This window comes from Topomyia yanbarensis, chromosome 1 (genome assembly GCF_030247195.1).
Source record: "Topomyia yanbarensis strain Yona2022 chromosome 1, ASM3024719v1, whole genome shotgun sequence".
In the NCBI taxonomy this organism is placed as follows: domain Eukaryota; kingdom Metazoa; phylum Arthropoda; class Insecta; order Diptera; family Culicidae; genus Topomyia; species Topomyia yanbarensis.
Window position 1 is genome coordinate 29130944 of NC_080670.1, and position 14211 is coordinate 29145154.

Consider the following 14211-nt stretch of genomic DNA (forward strand, 5'->3'; position numbering starts at 1 on the left):
GTGAAAAATGTTCTAGCCCTAATTGTGCATCTAGATAAAGTATTTCCTGCTAGTATATTTCTTTTGTGAAATTCTGAGCGATAAATCGATACTAGAATGGCTTTGGAAAACCTCTAGTAATTTTTGTCCAGCTTTTTAGTTTTCGCGTGCCATAATGGCGATCAAGGTAGTCATATTCGTAATACGTTGATAGCCCTTCGTTTGAAGAATCATCAGCGAATGTTTGTAGGATACTCGATTTTGGACCAAGATTCTCCAGTCTCCTTGAAAACATGCGCATCTTCCTTGATTGCACACAGCCAGCGAGTGCGGGGTTTCCCGAGAACTCAACGACCTCTTGCAGGTTCTCTGTTGAGCTTTAGCTAGTCTTTCTGTCATCCGATGTGTGTACACTTGACCTACCTCGTGCCTTATGCGTTTGTGCCATTCTCCAGTTTCCACTGTGCCGCCGAGTATTGAACGCAGAATTCGTCCTGAGTACCCGAATGTATACTTCCTTTTACACCGAATCCTAGTGACCGTAAATAGCTGCTGGTAGTATCAGCGATGCCTATGCGCAGCAGCAACATACTTTTCCCCTCGCGGCTGACGTCGATATCATGTCACCATTGTTCCAAGATATATGATTCCGACAACTTTGTACCGTACCCCATTGATTTGATTTGAATTTTGACAGTTGGCTCATACGCCCTAATCATAGGTTTGTCGAGATTTTGATTAATTTAAAACAAAACAATTTGAAATCGTCCAACGGTTGTGAGACTTTTATAACAACCCAAATAATTACAGAGTCAAACCAAACGAATGTTGAGTGATAAAAGGAATAATATATGAATATGGGTTTCCCTTGAACTTCTTTTTGGGAAAATTTCAAACTTAATGTAAAATGACAACGGCACCGTCGCGCCATCGGTGGGCCGACATGTGATTGGATTCTACAATAGTACATTGACATACACACGTTTAAGCTCGCGTATAGAGCATGTGTAATAAGCCTATGTTAAGGCGATTATTTTACTGTATCTAACGCCTACTAGTAGGTTTTTCGAAATTTGTTCACTACAAATCTTTTATTTGGCTATAATCATAAATACAGGAACTCGTGAAAAATGTGGATCGCCTACCTCCCAAGAACTGGGTTAGTAGTTAGAATGGAGTGAATACAACGGCTCCACGTAATTTATTAATAACAATATTAGGAATGTCTAAAAATGCAATTTAAACTCGTTATTGGGACTGTCATCACCAGTAAACGTTCTGTAAATTCAACTGTTTTCAGTATTTTCTTCACGGCATCATCTTGTGTAAAATAACTTAACCCAAAAAATATGTTAACTGACGATGAAAACCATCGCTTAGGAAGTCTCGATCGGGGAAGTTTTGTGCTTGCGCTAAGGATATGATCTGCACGCGCTGATCGCTGTTTGCTTCCCCAGCAGACAAACACCGCAGTCTCTTTCTCACACCAAAAAAACTTCCGTATCTTGACATGATTTTTACGTACGAACATAAGTGAAAAATAGAAAACAAATGCGCTGCTAACGAATCGGTTAGAAAACATTATCTTAAGGTTATCAAAACGATTCCGATTTATCTTCCATGTGATTTGATGATAGTTGTTTTGTTAGGTAAGGACCACGCGCATACACACATACACACACACTCGAGCGCGCAACGATAATCTCCGAGATAACCCGAGAGTGGAGCATCTCTCCGGCTCGCACACGGATCAGCATCTATCCTATCTTAACAATCCTCCTCTCTCCCATTACTCCCGCTCATTGTTGAGTAAATGCAGTTCAATCGTCCGAACCGGTAGCCCGCTTCGTCTTTCGCTGTCGGGGGCTTTGTTTTGGAGACACTTTGCTACCCTTGGGGGAGTTCTCTGTGGAAATTCAATGAATCAGCATTCAGTATCCGAAATACCACACATCATTCTCTCTCCCTCTCATCATAATACTTACGAATCTTTTTCAGTGTCTCAGCCGGAATCCACTCATAGTCCACATCCTTAGTATTGCTAGTTCCCGTTTCGACGGTCTTTCTCACGGCCGGCGAGCGCTTACGTTTGCCGTATGATCCGAGGAATTGCTGGCCCAGAACCAGCAACAGAACCACAACAGCAGCTAGGAAAACGTACAGGAAAAAGGTTTCCCCGTCCAAACCCTCGTCCACCTCGGTAATTGTGATGGTCTCGTTGAAAACAGCTTCTGAAAACTGATTTCCACTGGCATCGCGATAGTTCAAGGCAATGTTTAAACCGAACGGCCTTCCGGCAAACGATTCCGACGGCAGGAACGAATAGGAGACTGTAGCCTCATGACCGGGTTTGACCTCACGGTTGTAAGCAATGGCCGAAAAGTTCTGGATGAAATAGTTGAAATCCATTGGGTATCGGAAGGAAGCTTCGACGGTTTCAACGATGAAATCATCGCTTCCCTTATTGGCGAATCCAACCAGAAATTCCACCGGATATCCAGCTGGCAGATCAAGCTGAGAGCCAGCTCCCGAGTGCAACGGACGGGTGAAAAGCAGGAATGTATCGGCATCGGGGGACTTGGTTGTTTCAGGTTCATCCTCCGTTTCGGGCTCGTCCGTATGCGTTACCGACATCTCATCAGATTCGACCTCAACGTCCAATTCATCTTCCAACTCGTCCTCAGTCACATCCATGGCGGTGGCCATCAACCGGGAACCTGCAGAAACGGTAGTGTTACGACATGCCACGTCGAAGCGAAAGTGTGTTTTTGCGAAACCTCCAGCCAAGAAAGTAAATCACTTACCACTTTCCACGCTAAGTAGAACCGATGGTAGCACCAGCAAAGCAAAGATAAACAGTTGCTTCATTGTTCAGAAACAGCACCAAACGATCAACTGTAGAACGTAATTTTTTCCACCGAGTACGAAATTGTTACTGCTAGGAACGCGACAAACAGGAAAATGAACAACGGGGCCACTCGCAAAGCCGATCGTGGTGCAACGAATGAAGAAAAAGCTGAAAACGTCAGTTCACGTGGAACTGAGATGACAGCAGTTGGCAAACTTCTTTGACAGCTGGTACGTTTTGGAGAGGGGTGAACAAATGATGTTGATTACAATTATTATTTCATTAATTCCACACTGATAAAAATCTAAGAGATAAAAATAAAGTACCCATTAATGCATAGAAAGCTTCCCATTTTAACCTTTTCATGCCCAAATTTTCTAGTGCATGTAGGGTTTCAAAACTGTTTTTTCCTTGAAAACGGTGGGGTGAAGAAACGCAAAAGCCTATTTTCATAGAGATACGTGCTTCTATGGCAGTGCTAGAAGCTGGTCAATTTTAACCTTCTAATGCTCAATACAATTCTCCTAGAATAATTACAATAGTACAATTACGTGGAAAACGTAGCCAACTACAGTCCAAATTGGTAAGTTTTGTCAGTTTTCAACAATATTGTACCATAACGAAGATATATGAAAAAATCATTTTCCGTCGTCAACGCAAACTGTCCCTGGCAGCACTGCTCCATCGGAATGCAATAAGACTAATTGCAATAACTTCAGTTCTAGAGCTGATCCTTGTAACTGTTAGTACTCAAATTAAAGGCAATAATCACATTAATGAGCCTTACTTGTTTTTGTAGGCAAATCTCGACTCAATCAAAAGTTATAGCTGTTTAAAAGCGTTGTTGTCCACAAACAACATGGGCATGGATGGGTTAAATAATCTTCTTACTAGAGTTTCGAAAACCAAAAACTTTCGACGAAATGAACAAACGGGACATCACCAAGTTAAAAAAAAAGGCGGACGAACATGGTCAGGCCACACCGTTTTCAAGGAAAAATAGTTTTGAAACCCTACATGCACTAGAAAAAAGTTGGGCATGAAAAGGTTAAACTTTAGGCGACCTCTTGTGACCTTTTCTATTTGCAATTGATTTGAACTGATCAGTTTTGACCCGTATGATTGACCACCCTGATTGGATCTAGGACAACTGTAATCGTGAAGCATTGCGCTAAAAGGACAACACTAGGATACGAAAGAATTAACAGTGCAAATAGAAAAGGTGCGTATTACGAAGCCAGACAAGCATCCAGAAGTGTTATAGTAAAAATTTGCTCGGTTACTGTAATAGCACGCCAGATACAGATTGCATAAAGTAAGATTTAATTAGGCCTTGTACACACAGAAATAAAAATATTGGAGGGGGTGGAGATAGCGTAGCTGGTAAATCGATTGCCTTGTACGCAGCTCACCTGGGTTCAATTCCCAACCCCGCATATAGGATTGGAGATTTTTATAAACAGATTTCTCTTACCCGACGAAGAGGCGAATGACCCTAAGATTAAAACCTCTATAATCAAAATAAAAAAAATGTTGGTGAAAATCAACCAACGCATACTATTAGTTTGAAAACAATAATTTCATTTTGAAAACTCTTCTTTATTAGCTTAAAAGCACAGAGAACAGACGTCCATCTTCAGCATTCAACTTGTGTAAAATCTCTAACGGTTTCGAAGGTAGTTGGAATATCCAAACCAGGTGCGCTACTGTCATCATGTTATTTTGTGGCTGAGCTCGACAGAATTGACAGCGGTCATTCCTCTACCCAGTCAAACTAGTCCGGAACCGGTTCAGACTTCCAGCATGAATTCCAACTCAAATGCATCAACCGATAGAGTCGGAATCGGTTCTTTTCTTTGAGCAAGATTCCATACTGAATCCATTCAGGATTTCGAACCGGTTCCGAAATGGATTTGACGGATAGTTGGGATAGCTTGGTGTGGCGGCGCCAGTGTTTATCGTATATTAATTCAAATGTTTTTTAAATATTTTTGTTCGATCATGGATGTCTGTTCTCTGTGTTAAAAGTATAATTTTTATTTTGATTGTAATTCTTGATTAACTTAAAAGTTTTACTTTCAACCTAATAGTAGGCGTTGCTTGTTTTTGCTAAGAGCGAAACACTTACTTTTACCCATATTTTTTCTGTGTGTAGGGAAGTTGTGTGTTCGAACTTTTTATTTTACTCATGTTTCAGTTGACACAAGGTGCACATCGTGTTGTATCCCGGAAGACCGGGATGTCGAGCGTTCCTAAGAGTTTTCCATTAACATATATCAATATGAACGTTGAGAAAATCGAGTCCAAGTGAGTTAAATCGAATATAAAGTGATCCAACAATGTGCAGCCAAAATAACAATAAATAAACGAAAAATATTAAGCATTCACAATTATTCTGAAACATAAATCTAATCTAGAACAATACTACATGTAAGAACGTTGTGAAAACAAAGTAAAACGATGTCTCGACATCGAAAATCTATAACAGCATAACATTGTTGATCGTTGTTATTGGGTTAAAAACTAGGGGCAGATCACTCTAAGAATGTATAACAAATTGGCATCAAATTAGAAAAAATGCATTTAATTTCCATTTTTGCATCAGCTTTGCACTCCCTCGCAGAAAAGTTTGTTTAACAAACGTCCTACGCTGATCCACTTTGTTCGACGTTTTGTTAAATGTAGGGCTAGTTCTTCTGTAGGGTTTTGACGTCTTACACGCAACGCAAACAGCATTGCACGCAACGCAAAAACATTGCACGCAACGCAAAATACATTATGAATTTCTATTTTGATGGAAATAAATGCATTTAATTTCGCTGATTTTTAAAAATGCATCACAAGTGATCTGCCCCTAGGTTAAAAATGTATGAAAAAATGCGATTTTTCCATTGTTGAATTTTTAAACGACCTCTCTTTTTGATGTAAATGAAAAAGTTTGTGGAAACAACAAATTCCGTACAGTCAAGTGCATCTAGGTCTACCTTCAATGAGACATAGTCTAGCGTAGCACTACTCGAAACAAGCTTTTTCATTTTTAGAGTACCACTCACGTTTAAGCAATCACTAACAAGAACCGAAACTTCTTGATTGGACACCGCTTTTGATGTTCGATAGATATATTGTGAAACTATCATTCGCAGTTTTTTAGGATACATTGCTCGACAAACATATGATTACGGCCTAAAAGCCAACTGTCAAAATCCACTTTGAATGGAAATTCCGGACAAATCGTTACACGCCAATCACAGATGTTGGTAGTAAACGAAAGAGAAAAGTTTTCTCTTTCATAAACTGTTGTGAACTGTGTTCAACTAGTAACGGTTTGTCTGGAATTTCCATTCAAAGTGGATTTTGACAGTTGGCTTTTAGGCCGTAATCATATGTTTGTCGAGATTGTTTCTGAGCAGTTTTCCCTTATTAGAAAGAAAAATGACAACTCGCAACTCGAATTCGTGCCTCAAAATGACTGAATGGCGCGTTTCCAATGAAACGTACAATATAATTACCCGTTTTTCCTGGATTACTAGCTGTCTACCCCTTGGAGATTGGGTAATTTATTGTGTCGGAGTGCACGCATATTCTTTATTAAATAATCACCAGCTCTCGGTCGAACCAGCACTTGTCAACTTGACGTTTTCGAAAACAGCACCTGGAAGAAAAAGAGAAACGAAACTCGCCCTCGAGATTCTCCTTTCACGGTGCGTGTTGATAGTGGCTCGGGAGGCATAAATAATCCCATATCCGGGAAAAAAATCTGCCTTTGTGCGTCACATAGAAATAATTTATATCCTTTTAAGCGACATCCAGCCGATTCTGACAAACCCAAAGAAAGATGTCCGCAATATCGACCACCGAGAAGCCGCAGATGCAGCAGATCGACCTGAATACTCTTAACCTGCAGCAGTTAACACAGCTAAAGAATCAGCTCGATCAGGTAGTACTGTGAAAGCTTGCGTGGGTGAGTGATCTCGTATTAATGCTATTATTATTTGACAGGAATTGACACTATTCCAAGAGTCCCTGCAGACGTTGAAAATGGCTCGTCACAAATACTCTGGCTCAAAGGAAGCTCTCGAACAGTTCAAGCCCGACTGGAACGAAAAACAGATACTAGTGCCGCTGACGGGGTAAGTTGGTCTTGGTAAGAAGATTCGTTTGTTAGTTCCATGAACGCTTATCTATTTGGCTGTAGGAGTATGTACGTCCCAGGTACGATTAAAGATGCGGAAAATGTGATCATTGATATCGGAACTGGATATTACGTAGAAAATGTAAGTGCTTATGAAACTGTCAACATAGAACTTTCCACATCTTTTTCTCTTTTAGGATTTGGAAAGTGCAAAGGACCTCTTCAAAAGGCGGGTGGACTTTGTCCAGAAACAAATGGAGAAGATTGAGGTCCTAGGTATGGAAAAATCTAAAATTCGGGATGCAATACGTGAAGTGATGGAAATCAAACTACTACAGTTTGAGAAAGAGCTACAGAAACAGCGGGAAGGAACGGAGTGAACTATATTGCTACATGCTCCTTATGCTTCATCGAAACCAAACATCCTTCAACAGTTTCCTTCACTAAGCCCTTAATCAAATCGATCAAACAAATCCTATCTTATGAACTTTCTTTCTAGCAGCTTTGGCAAATGTTAGCCGATAGTTCACATTTTGTTTCCGCCTGAAAATACACAGCATTTATCGATACAAATTACAAAAGACTTTGTTCTCTATTTTACACGTTTATTATTCATCCCTCTAGCATAAAGGAACAATCAAAAGGATGCAGAAAGCATATCACTCGAATGGGGAACAAAGGCAATTAATATTAGCATCATTGACATTTGTGCTACTTAGGCATTCAGTGTCGCACTTAGCTCGCCGGCAGCTAGCAGTTCCTTTATGATGTCCAAACCGCCAATTAATTCTCCCTTTACGTAAACCTGCGGATACGTTGGCCAATCGGAGTACGTTTTCAGTCCCTGTCGCACCTCTTCGTCAGTTAGAATGTCGAACGTGCCATACGTAACTCTGCAACAGAAGATCCAGATTACAAGTCATTAAGAATTTCAAATGCGCATCAGATAAACCAACCGCACCAAACACTACAGAAACCTACTGACCCTGTTTCGTTGATGATCGCTATCAGCTGCTTGGAGAATCCGCAACGGGGAACATTACGGTCACCCTTCATGAAAATCATTACGTTCTCCCTGTTTATCAGTTCTTTCAACCGATCGTCTAAGCTCTTTCCCGTAGCTTCGGAGTCAGCAGCACCAGCAAATTTTCGACACTTGGCTGTTAGGGCAGCAATGTCAACTCCGTCAATTCGATCCACTGCGGTACCGGCTCGAAAGAAAATCACTGTGGGAACAGCATCGATCTGATGTTTCAGAGATACTTCGGATAAATCTTCCGCGGGGACATCCAAAAACTGAACTGCCCCGAAAGCGGACTGTTTTGCCAGCTCCGACATGACCGAGAGAATCTGCTTGCACTGCTCCGCCCACTCGGCCGAAAATAAAGCCACCGTCACAGCTGCCGATCTGTTGAGGATTGGTAAAAGAACGTGCTACGCTAGTTCCGTGGCACTGCGAAACTAAAGCCAACTTACCCGACCAGCTTGTTATATTGATCAACACTGGATACGTTTGTCACGGCCATATTGGTGGTACTGCTGGCGGTACCTATTTTCACAAACTATCTCACACCTAAGTAGATTGAGCTTTGAAATTCCTTGAGGTTCGTTCAGAAACGCGGCTGCTAACAAAATTTAATCGCTAGAACATTCGAGGTAGATAGGAAAACTAAACAAAAAATATCGGGTGTCTAGCCGATAACTTCGTGAAGGATTGAACTATTGAAGAATGGTTGCTGTCAAAATTTGACAGACCGAGAGGTCAAAAAAATTGAGATGCCAGTCGACACAACCCTGTGAAAAAACAATGGCAAGATTGCATCACTTGACATCCAAGAACTCCATCAAACCTAAAATCAAGCATAATTTTGAGAACAGCGAAACTCACATTTGACCAAAACATAGAAAAATGACGATTACTTTTTATTGAATGGAACCAACATTCGCGATTGGCTCTCTAACGTGAAACTTTTTCGCTCGATGCGCCAACTGGATTTCATTTTTGGTACTAGTCAAATGATGATGAAAACATTTTCTTGCATTGATGGTATAGGATGGTTGTTCTATTTTAATTGTTTTAAAATAAATATCACATAGTTTCACAAAAAGCTTGATTACAGGTGATAAGAAAACACTCGTTCTTTCGTTTGACACCAAAACATTCAGTTGAACTCAATATTTTATTACGAATTATTGAGATCCGGAATTATTTTTGTATTGTTGAGGTTAGGTTGGTTGTTTTAGATATGGAAAATGTTTATCTAGAAATTGGACTTATCAGTGGATAACCTCGACTACCAACAACTACACTCTTTAATCCAGTGATTTTTGCCCACCATCGTGTTTTCTATCGAAATTACAATCTCTGAATTTCATTTTAGTATAAATTGAAACCGGAAGAACAAATGTGAGTGAAGTAACAAGAAATTTACCATCTGGATATTTTTCAGAGATAGGAAACATATTTTCTTCATCAATATTACTTTTCATTAGAAGAAATAACATTTAATTATAATATTGATTAAATTTAAAAAATTCAGAATTTACTTTCCAATGTGTTTTGACAGCCGCAAATAAAAACATCATCGTTGCACTTCCATGCTCTCTGGCGGTCGACATCTAGCGTTAGATCACGAATCAAGATATTGAAAAGAGCGTTATGAAGAAAAAATAAAGTTACGCCGTTATTACCCATTGAGACGTCCAAAAAATTGTTTCAAAATCGCTCAACACGGGTTCAACGATGGACATTTGTTGAACGGTTATTTGGACGTTGTCCAAATTGGTCCAACGAACGTCCATCATTGGCCGATTTTGAAACCAACCGTTCTTAGAGGGTAGAATCACGCTCACCATTCGTCATTTTAATTTTAAGCAGCGTATTCAAGATAAAAAAAGTTACGTTATTCTAGGCACCACTCTTGCACTGTCAACATATTTCAATTGGATCATTAAATGAGAAAAAAAATTAATACATACATCGATAAAGCTGATTTTCGTGATTACAACAATGTTTTTTCCAACTCAGGAAACGTGAAAAAAATTCAAATTTAAAAGAAAGAAATATGTTGACAATCTTGATTTGTTACTATCAGAAGCATTTGACATATCGAATTTTACCTCAAATGATGTCAGAAAAAAATGAATACATGTTTTACCGGTTTTCCCGCAGGGTTATTTTTATTTGACATAAACACCATCCAATGTATAGTTTTTTTTCATTTTGGGTATTGTCTTGATAGGCCAGATGTAAACAACCGCAGTTTTACTATGTATGGTTGTCTATGTTTACATATAAGATTTATTTTAAAAAACAAAAAATCGTTTTTACGTATTACAACAATTTTTTTTTTTTTTGAAATAATGTTATGTATATTGGACCTAAAATTTATCGAATGGAACGGAAAATTGTATGTAGCTTAATGACCCAATTAGTTGGTGTTAGTATCTCATTTGCTCTTGCATTGTCACAAGTAGCTAGGTTTGATCTACTGTAGAATAGATTTAAAGATTATCAGTGGCTCTTAGACTTGTATTCTTTTTTTCTATTGTTCAGAATTAAGGAACTACGCACTCTTGTCCTCCATTATAGAAACATTAACTATTGAGAATTTTAGTAGAGGGATTATAATTTAATGTTACAGCACTACAAAACTTAAGGAAACTGTATTTATGGATTGTTGATGTGTCAGTAGTTTGTTCGTTACTAGTTTACCTCGAAAAATCGATTTTTGCTTGCTCGATGTTTGACAACATCGATTATTTCGAATTAAAAAGATCGATGTAGCAAAATCGATTTTATTTTTCAAAATGCTTATCACTAAATTGGAGTAATTCAAAGTGCTACCAGCGGAAGCGGCTTCCAAATCATAATAAAGGGAGTGTTGCCGTTTTGGCTGATTTTTACTATTCGCCTCTCTCTGCCCTAATAAAAAAATATACACGAACTTTAACCCATATAGTCGTACGATTCCACATATTGTTTGGATGATACCCCAACAGGCCGTTAGGCTCTTGAATCATAAGATGTTTATTTGGGTGATTTGTACACATCAAAACTAAAATAAAGTCCCAGAAGCAATTTAGCTGAATAATAGGTTGAACACTTTTTGTTCAACTTGTTCTTTTGTAATAAAGGCTTGCTCAGCTTTTGTTGCTTAGTGCGGTATCACGTCTATCTGGACGTATTTCAAAAATATCGCATGTTTTTTTTTCCCAGTGTATCCGGAGGCGCTAACTTTTTTTCACTGGGTCAGCTCCGGAAGCTTGTCGCATCACCGCAGCCAACTTTATGCGATTTAATTCTAACGTCAACTGTCAAACTTGCCAAAAATCGTCCGCTGTCATTCGCGATCGTCCTTTTCCAGTGTTTTGCTACCCGAATCTGCACGTGTGCTCCGCTGTTTATTCGCTAAAATCATGGATAAATCCGTCGTATTGGCTCGTGTCATTAAGGTGCTCGGTCGCACCGGTTCCCAGGGTCAGTGTACTCAGGTGAAGGTGGAATTCATCAGTGAACAGAATCGCCAGATCATCCGCAATGTGAAAGGTCCAGTTCGAGAGGGTGATATTCTGACGTTGCTAGAGTCTGAACGTGAGGCCAGAAGATTAAGATAGGCTGAGCAAGAGCGGATTATGATTCGGATTAAGTTAAGGAAGGCTTATGCTTGATTTCACATTGCTGCTTTTGTCTCCATTGAAAAGGTAAGATAATTTAGGTAATTATAAAATCGGTCGGTAATCGATTTGTATTTGTTCTCAGGTTATACATCCAATCGAAGACTAATTAAATTTCAATCAACAGACAAAAGCTCCGTAATAAACAAATGTGAAAACGGTTACTGTGGTTATGCAGCATTTATAAAATGATGACAGTTTCCTTCTAAACGTAAATGAATGTGAAAATCGAACAGGTTTGTATTTTGTTTTTATTTGCAGTATTGCATTCTACTTCTCAACGTTATGCGAATTAAAATGCTGCTCAATAAGCTTCTGGCATTGATCAATGGCTTTTAGCTTGTTTACTTTGGCGTTAAATCGGGTTCCTTTGCCTGCACCCTTTCCGTCGAGTAGCTTACAAATATCGCCTCCTAGTTGAACAATGTCCTCCGGCTTCCCCTGAAGTAGCAGCTGTCCTTTTCCGCTTTCGTCACCGGTGGTTAAGAAGAGAAAACAGTCAACCAATTTTATGTTCCTTAAAAATGTATTGATGAAATCGGAATCGGTACCATCCAACCGGTGGATGGCATAGAACCTAGGTTTAGGTTCTGCAGAATTAACCTTTTCCGCCTCAAGCAGAGCCAGCTCGGCGGTAAGTTTCTTGGAGGTTTTTTGTGCAGCTTTTACCGTAGTTTGCAGCTTCTTGATCAGATCGGTGTGAGAAGGTGGGCCTCCATTGAGCAGGATGTTGAACTGAAGTTCTCTTTCGTAACATTCGGTTAACTTTCGAATGATACGGCTCCCGACCAGGAAGTGAACTAGGCATTTATTTTTACTCTTTTCCAAGTTTAGAAATTTTATAGCTTGCAGTTGAGCTAGATTTTTGACGTGTGTTCCACAGCACATATTTTTTTCAACTCCGTCAATTGTGACAACACGCAAAGGACCGCTGACATCATCCGGAAGTCCTCGGGTGCGTGTCGCATCTGATTTGAGTGCTGGATCGTCCGGTTGAAAGACGTCGACCGTCACCGGCGTACATGCCACAATCAGTTGGTTGCATATCTTCTCCACCGTTTCCAATTGCTCTCGGGTGACATCCGTCGTATCCAAATCTACGTATGAATCATCCGTTCCGAGCCACCAGGAACGGGTGCTGAAACCAAACTCTCGATCAAATATCGCTGTTATCAGATGTTGACCGGAGTGTTGCTGCATGTGATCGAATCGACGCTCCCAATTTACCTTTTGGTGGACTCTGTCCCCGATCTGGAACGGTGCCTGCTCACCTTCCACAAAGTGTATCGCATCCGGTCCTGTTCTAGTGACGTTTTTCACTTCGTAATCATTGAGCCAACCGTGATCCGACGGCTGACCGCCACCTTCGGGGAACAGTACCGTATCCTCAAAGATTACGTTGTATCCGCCCCGGTCGGTTCGCTCACAAGCGACCACTGTAGAACAGAACTCTGTGAGAAAACTGTCTTCCTGGCACTTGAAAACCATGATGACTATAGAAACGATTTTATTCTGGAAGATGTGGGTGCGAAAAAAACGTAGATATTTTTATCAGTTGCCAAATAAAAAACATCATCGATGAGTTGGTACAGTCTACAGTTATTCGCACGGTTTGTATTGCGATTAAAAAAAATATACTTAAACGACTTAATCATCTGCATATAAGAAGTATCAAAAATAGTTTTGTTTTGAATTTCAATAAGACCTAGCTAATTTTATTGAAAGGTCTTTGTTATATTTTTTTGAAATTTTTTTCAGCAACTTCTATAATAGACGAAACGGACCCGAATGACAAAAGGTTAAAAGGTCCTAAATAAAAAAAATAGACGACAGTCGAGTGATACGAAATTTGCATTAACATACTTGGAAGCCTTGTAACTAAAAATTGAAAAACAAATGAATTATAAAGTTTGGTATAAGCAAAGTGTTTTCGATAAAAAAGGAACATTAGATGGGAAAGAAAGTTTAATAATATATTATTTAATTAAATTAATTTAATAAATAATGGCTTTTACTGTGAGCCGTGTTTGCCAACACTGCCATTGAACTTTGAAGCAATCCCACTGAGAAGTCCAAAAAATTGTTTCAAAATCGTTCAACACGGGTCCAACGATGGACGTTCGTTGAACGGTTATTTGGACGTTTTCCAAATTGGTCCAACGAACGCCCTTCATTGGACGATTTTGAAACCAACCGTTCTTAGAGGGATGTTTGTAAACACGGCTCACACCAGGGATACCAGGTATCTTTTTCAAATGTCTTCACATTTTATAAAAAATGTCTTCATTTGTCTTCAACGGCCTGGATTCTGAATCGGTTATCGATTTTGAGCCCAAATTCTGTCAGAAATCAGTCAGAAAAACGAATAAATTTGTCTTCAAATTTAAAACCACGAACATTTTAAATGTCTTCAAAATGAAATCTGGCACCTCTGGCTCACAGTAAAAGTCATTCTTAAGTCGACTTTGTCAGCGTGCACAGCCCAAGTGAAGAAATTGGCCGTTAGTGTTGTCATAAACAAAACGAGAGATTCGACTCAGTCGAGGTCTTCCCCCCAGTGAGCAAATTTTATGGC

The 14211-nt window shown here is 39.6% G+C and overlaps 6 protein-coding genes across 9 annotated transcripts in view; 3 read left to right on the top strand and 3 right to left on the bottom strand.

The window, feature by feature from the left end:
* The window catches only part of LOC131677187 (serine-rich adhesin for platelets), a 945885-nt gene that overhangs the window by 363974 nt on the left and 567700 nt on the right, over nt 1-14211 (top strand). The gene's annotated exons all lie outside the window — the stretch shown is intronic.
* Nucleotides 1265-3016, bottom strand: LOC131677205 (translocon-associated protein subunit alpha-like). Its single transcript, XM_058956910.1, has 3 exons — nt 2784-3016; nt 1965-2696; nt 1265-1885 (listed from the first exon to the last, which is right to left on the bottom strand). The coding sequence occupies exons 1-3, from the start codon at nt 2845-2847 to the stop codon at nt 1800-1802; spliced, it is 882 nt and encodes a 293-aa protein (XP_058812893.1). The 5' UTR covers nt 2848-3016; the 3' UTR covers nt 1265-1799.
* On the top strand, nt 6430-7540 carry LOC131677209 (probable prefoldin subunit 5). 2 transcript variants are annotated; one of them, XM_058956916.1, is made up of 5 exons: nt 6430-6528; nt 6638-6764; nt 6827-6957; nt 7023-7101; nt 7157-7540. In XM_058956916.1, exons 2-5 carry the CDS (start codon nt 6663-6665, stop codon nt 7337-7339), a joined length of 495 nt encoding a protein of 164 aa, XP_058812899.1. In that variant the 5' UTR covers nt 6430-6528; nt 6638-6662; the 3' UTR covers nt 7340-7540. The 2 variants fall into 2 exon arrangements, with proteins under 2 accessions (XP_058812899.1, XP_058812898.1); XM_058956915.1 differs by having other exon boundaries at nt 6455-6764.
* LOC131677208 (glutaredoxin 3) lies at nt 7550-8701 on the bottom strand. Its single transcript, XM_058956914.1, has 3 exons — nt 8436-8701; nt 7945-8367; nt 7550-7852 (listed from the first exon to the last, which is right to left on the bottom strand). Exons 1-3 carry the CDS (start codon nt 8483-8485, stop codon nt 7675-7677), a joined length of 651 nt encoding a protein of 216 aa, XP_058812897.1. The 5' UTR covers nt 8486-8701; the 3' UTR covers nt 7550-7674.
* Nucleotides 11289-11800, top strand: LOC131677216 (small ribosomal subunit protein eS28). Its single transcript, XM_058956923.1, has 2 exons — nt 11289-11663; nt 11722-11800. Exon 1 carries the CDS (start codon nt 11379-11381, stop codon nt 11574-11576), a length of 198 nt encoding a protein of 65 aa, XP_058812906.1. The 5' UTR covers nt 11289-11378; the 3' UTR covers nt 11577-11663; nt 11722-11800.
* LOC131677196 (alanyl-tRNA editing protein Aarsd1-A) lies at nt 11870-13349 on the bottom strand. Its single transcript, XM_058956902.1, has one exon. The coding sequence runs from the start codon at nt 13122-13124 to the stop codon at nt 11907-11909; it is 1218 nt and encodes a 405-aa protein (XP_058812885.1). The 5' UTR covers nt 13125-13349; the 3' UTR covers nt 11870-11906.

Bases quoted from the DNA above. Each gene is read 5' to 3' on its own strand.
- LOC131677205 (XM_058956910.1), bottom strand. From the start codon at position 2,847: ATGAAGCAACTGTTTATCTTTGCTTTGCTGGTGCTACCATCGGTTCTA. The intron at 2,697-2,783 runs GTAAGTGATTTA...CCGTTTCTGCAG, and splicing joins TCTACTTAGCGTGGAAAGTG to GTTCCCGGTTGATGGCCACC. The intron at 1,886-1,964 runs GTAAGTATTATG...GAATTTCCACAG, and splicing joins TGAGACACTGAAAAAGATTC to AGAACTCCCCCAAGGGTAGC.
- LOC131677209 (XM_058956916.1), top strand. From the start codon at position 6,663: ATGTCCGCAATATCGACCACCGAGAAGCCGCAGATGCAGCAGATCGAC. The intron at 6,765-6,826 runs GTAGTACTGTGA...ATTATTTGACAG, and splicing joins TAAAGAATCAGCTCGATCAG to GAATTGACACTATTCCAAGA. The intron at 6,958-7,022 runs GTAAGTTGGTCT...ATTTGGCTGTAG, and splicing joins ATACTAGTGCCGCTGACGGG to GAGTATGTACGTCCCAGGTA.
- LOC131677208 (XM_058956914.1), bottom strand. From the start codon at position 8,485: ATGGCCGTGACAAACGTATCCAGTGTTGATCAATATAACAAGCTGGTC. The intron at 8,368-8,435 runs GTAAGTTGGCTT...AATCCTCAACAG, and splicing joins CAATATAACAAGCTGGTCGG to ATCGGCAGCTGTGACGGTGG. The intron at 7,853-7,944 runs GTCAGTAGGTTT...CTTCTGTTGCAG, and splicing joins GCGATCATCAACGAAACAGG to AGTTACGTATGGCACGTTCG.
- LOC131677216 (XM_058956923.1), top strand. From the start codon at position 11,379: ATGGATAAATCCGTCGTATTGGCTCGTGTCATTAAGGTGCTCGGTCGC.
- LOC131677196 (XM_058956902.1), bottom strand. From the start codon at position 13,124: ATGGTTTTCAAGTGCCAGGAAGACAGTTTTCTCACAGAGTTCTGTTCT.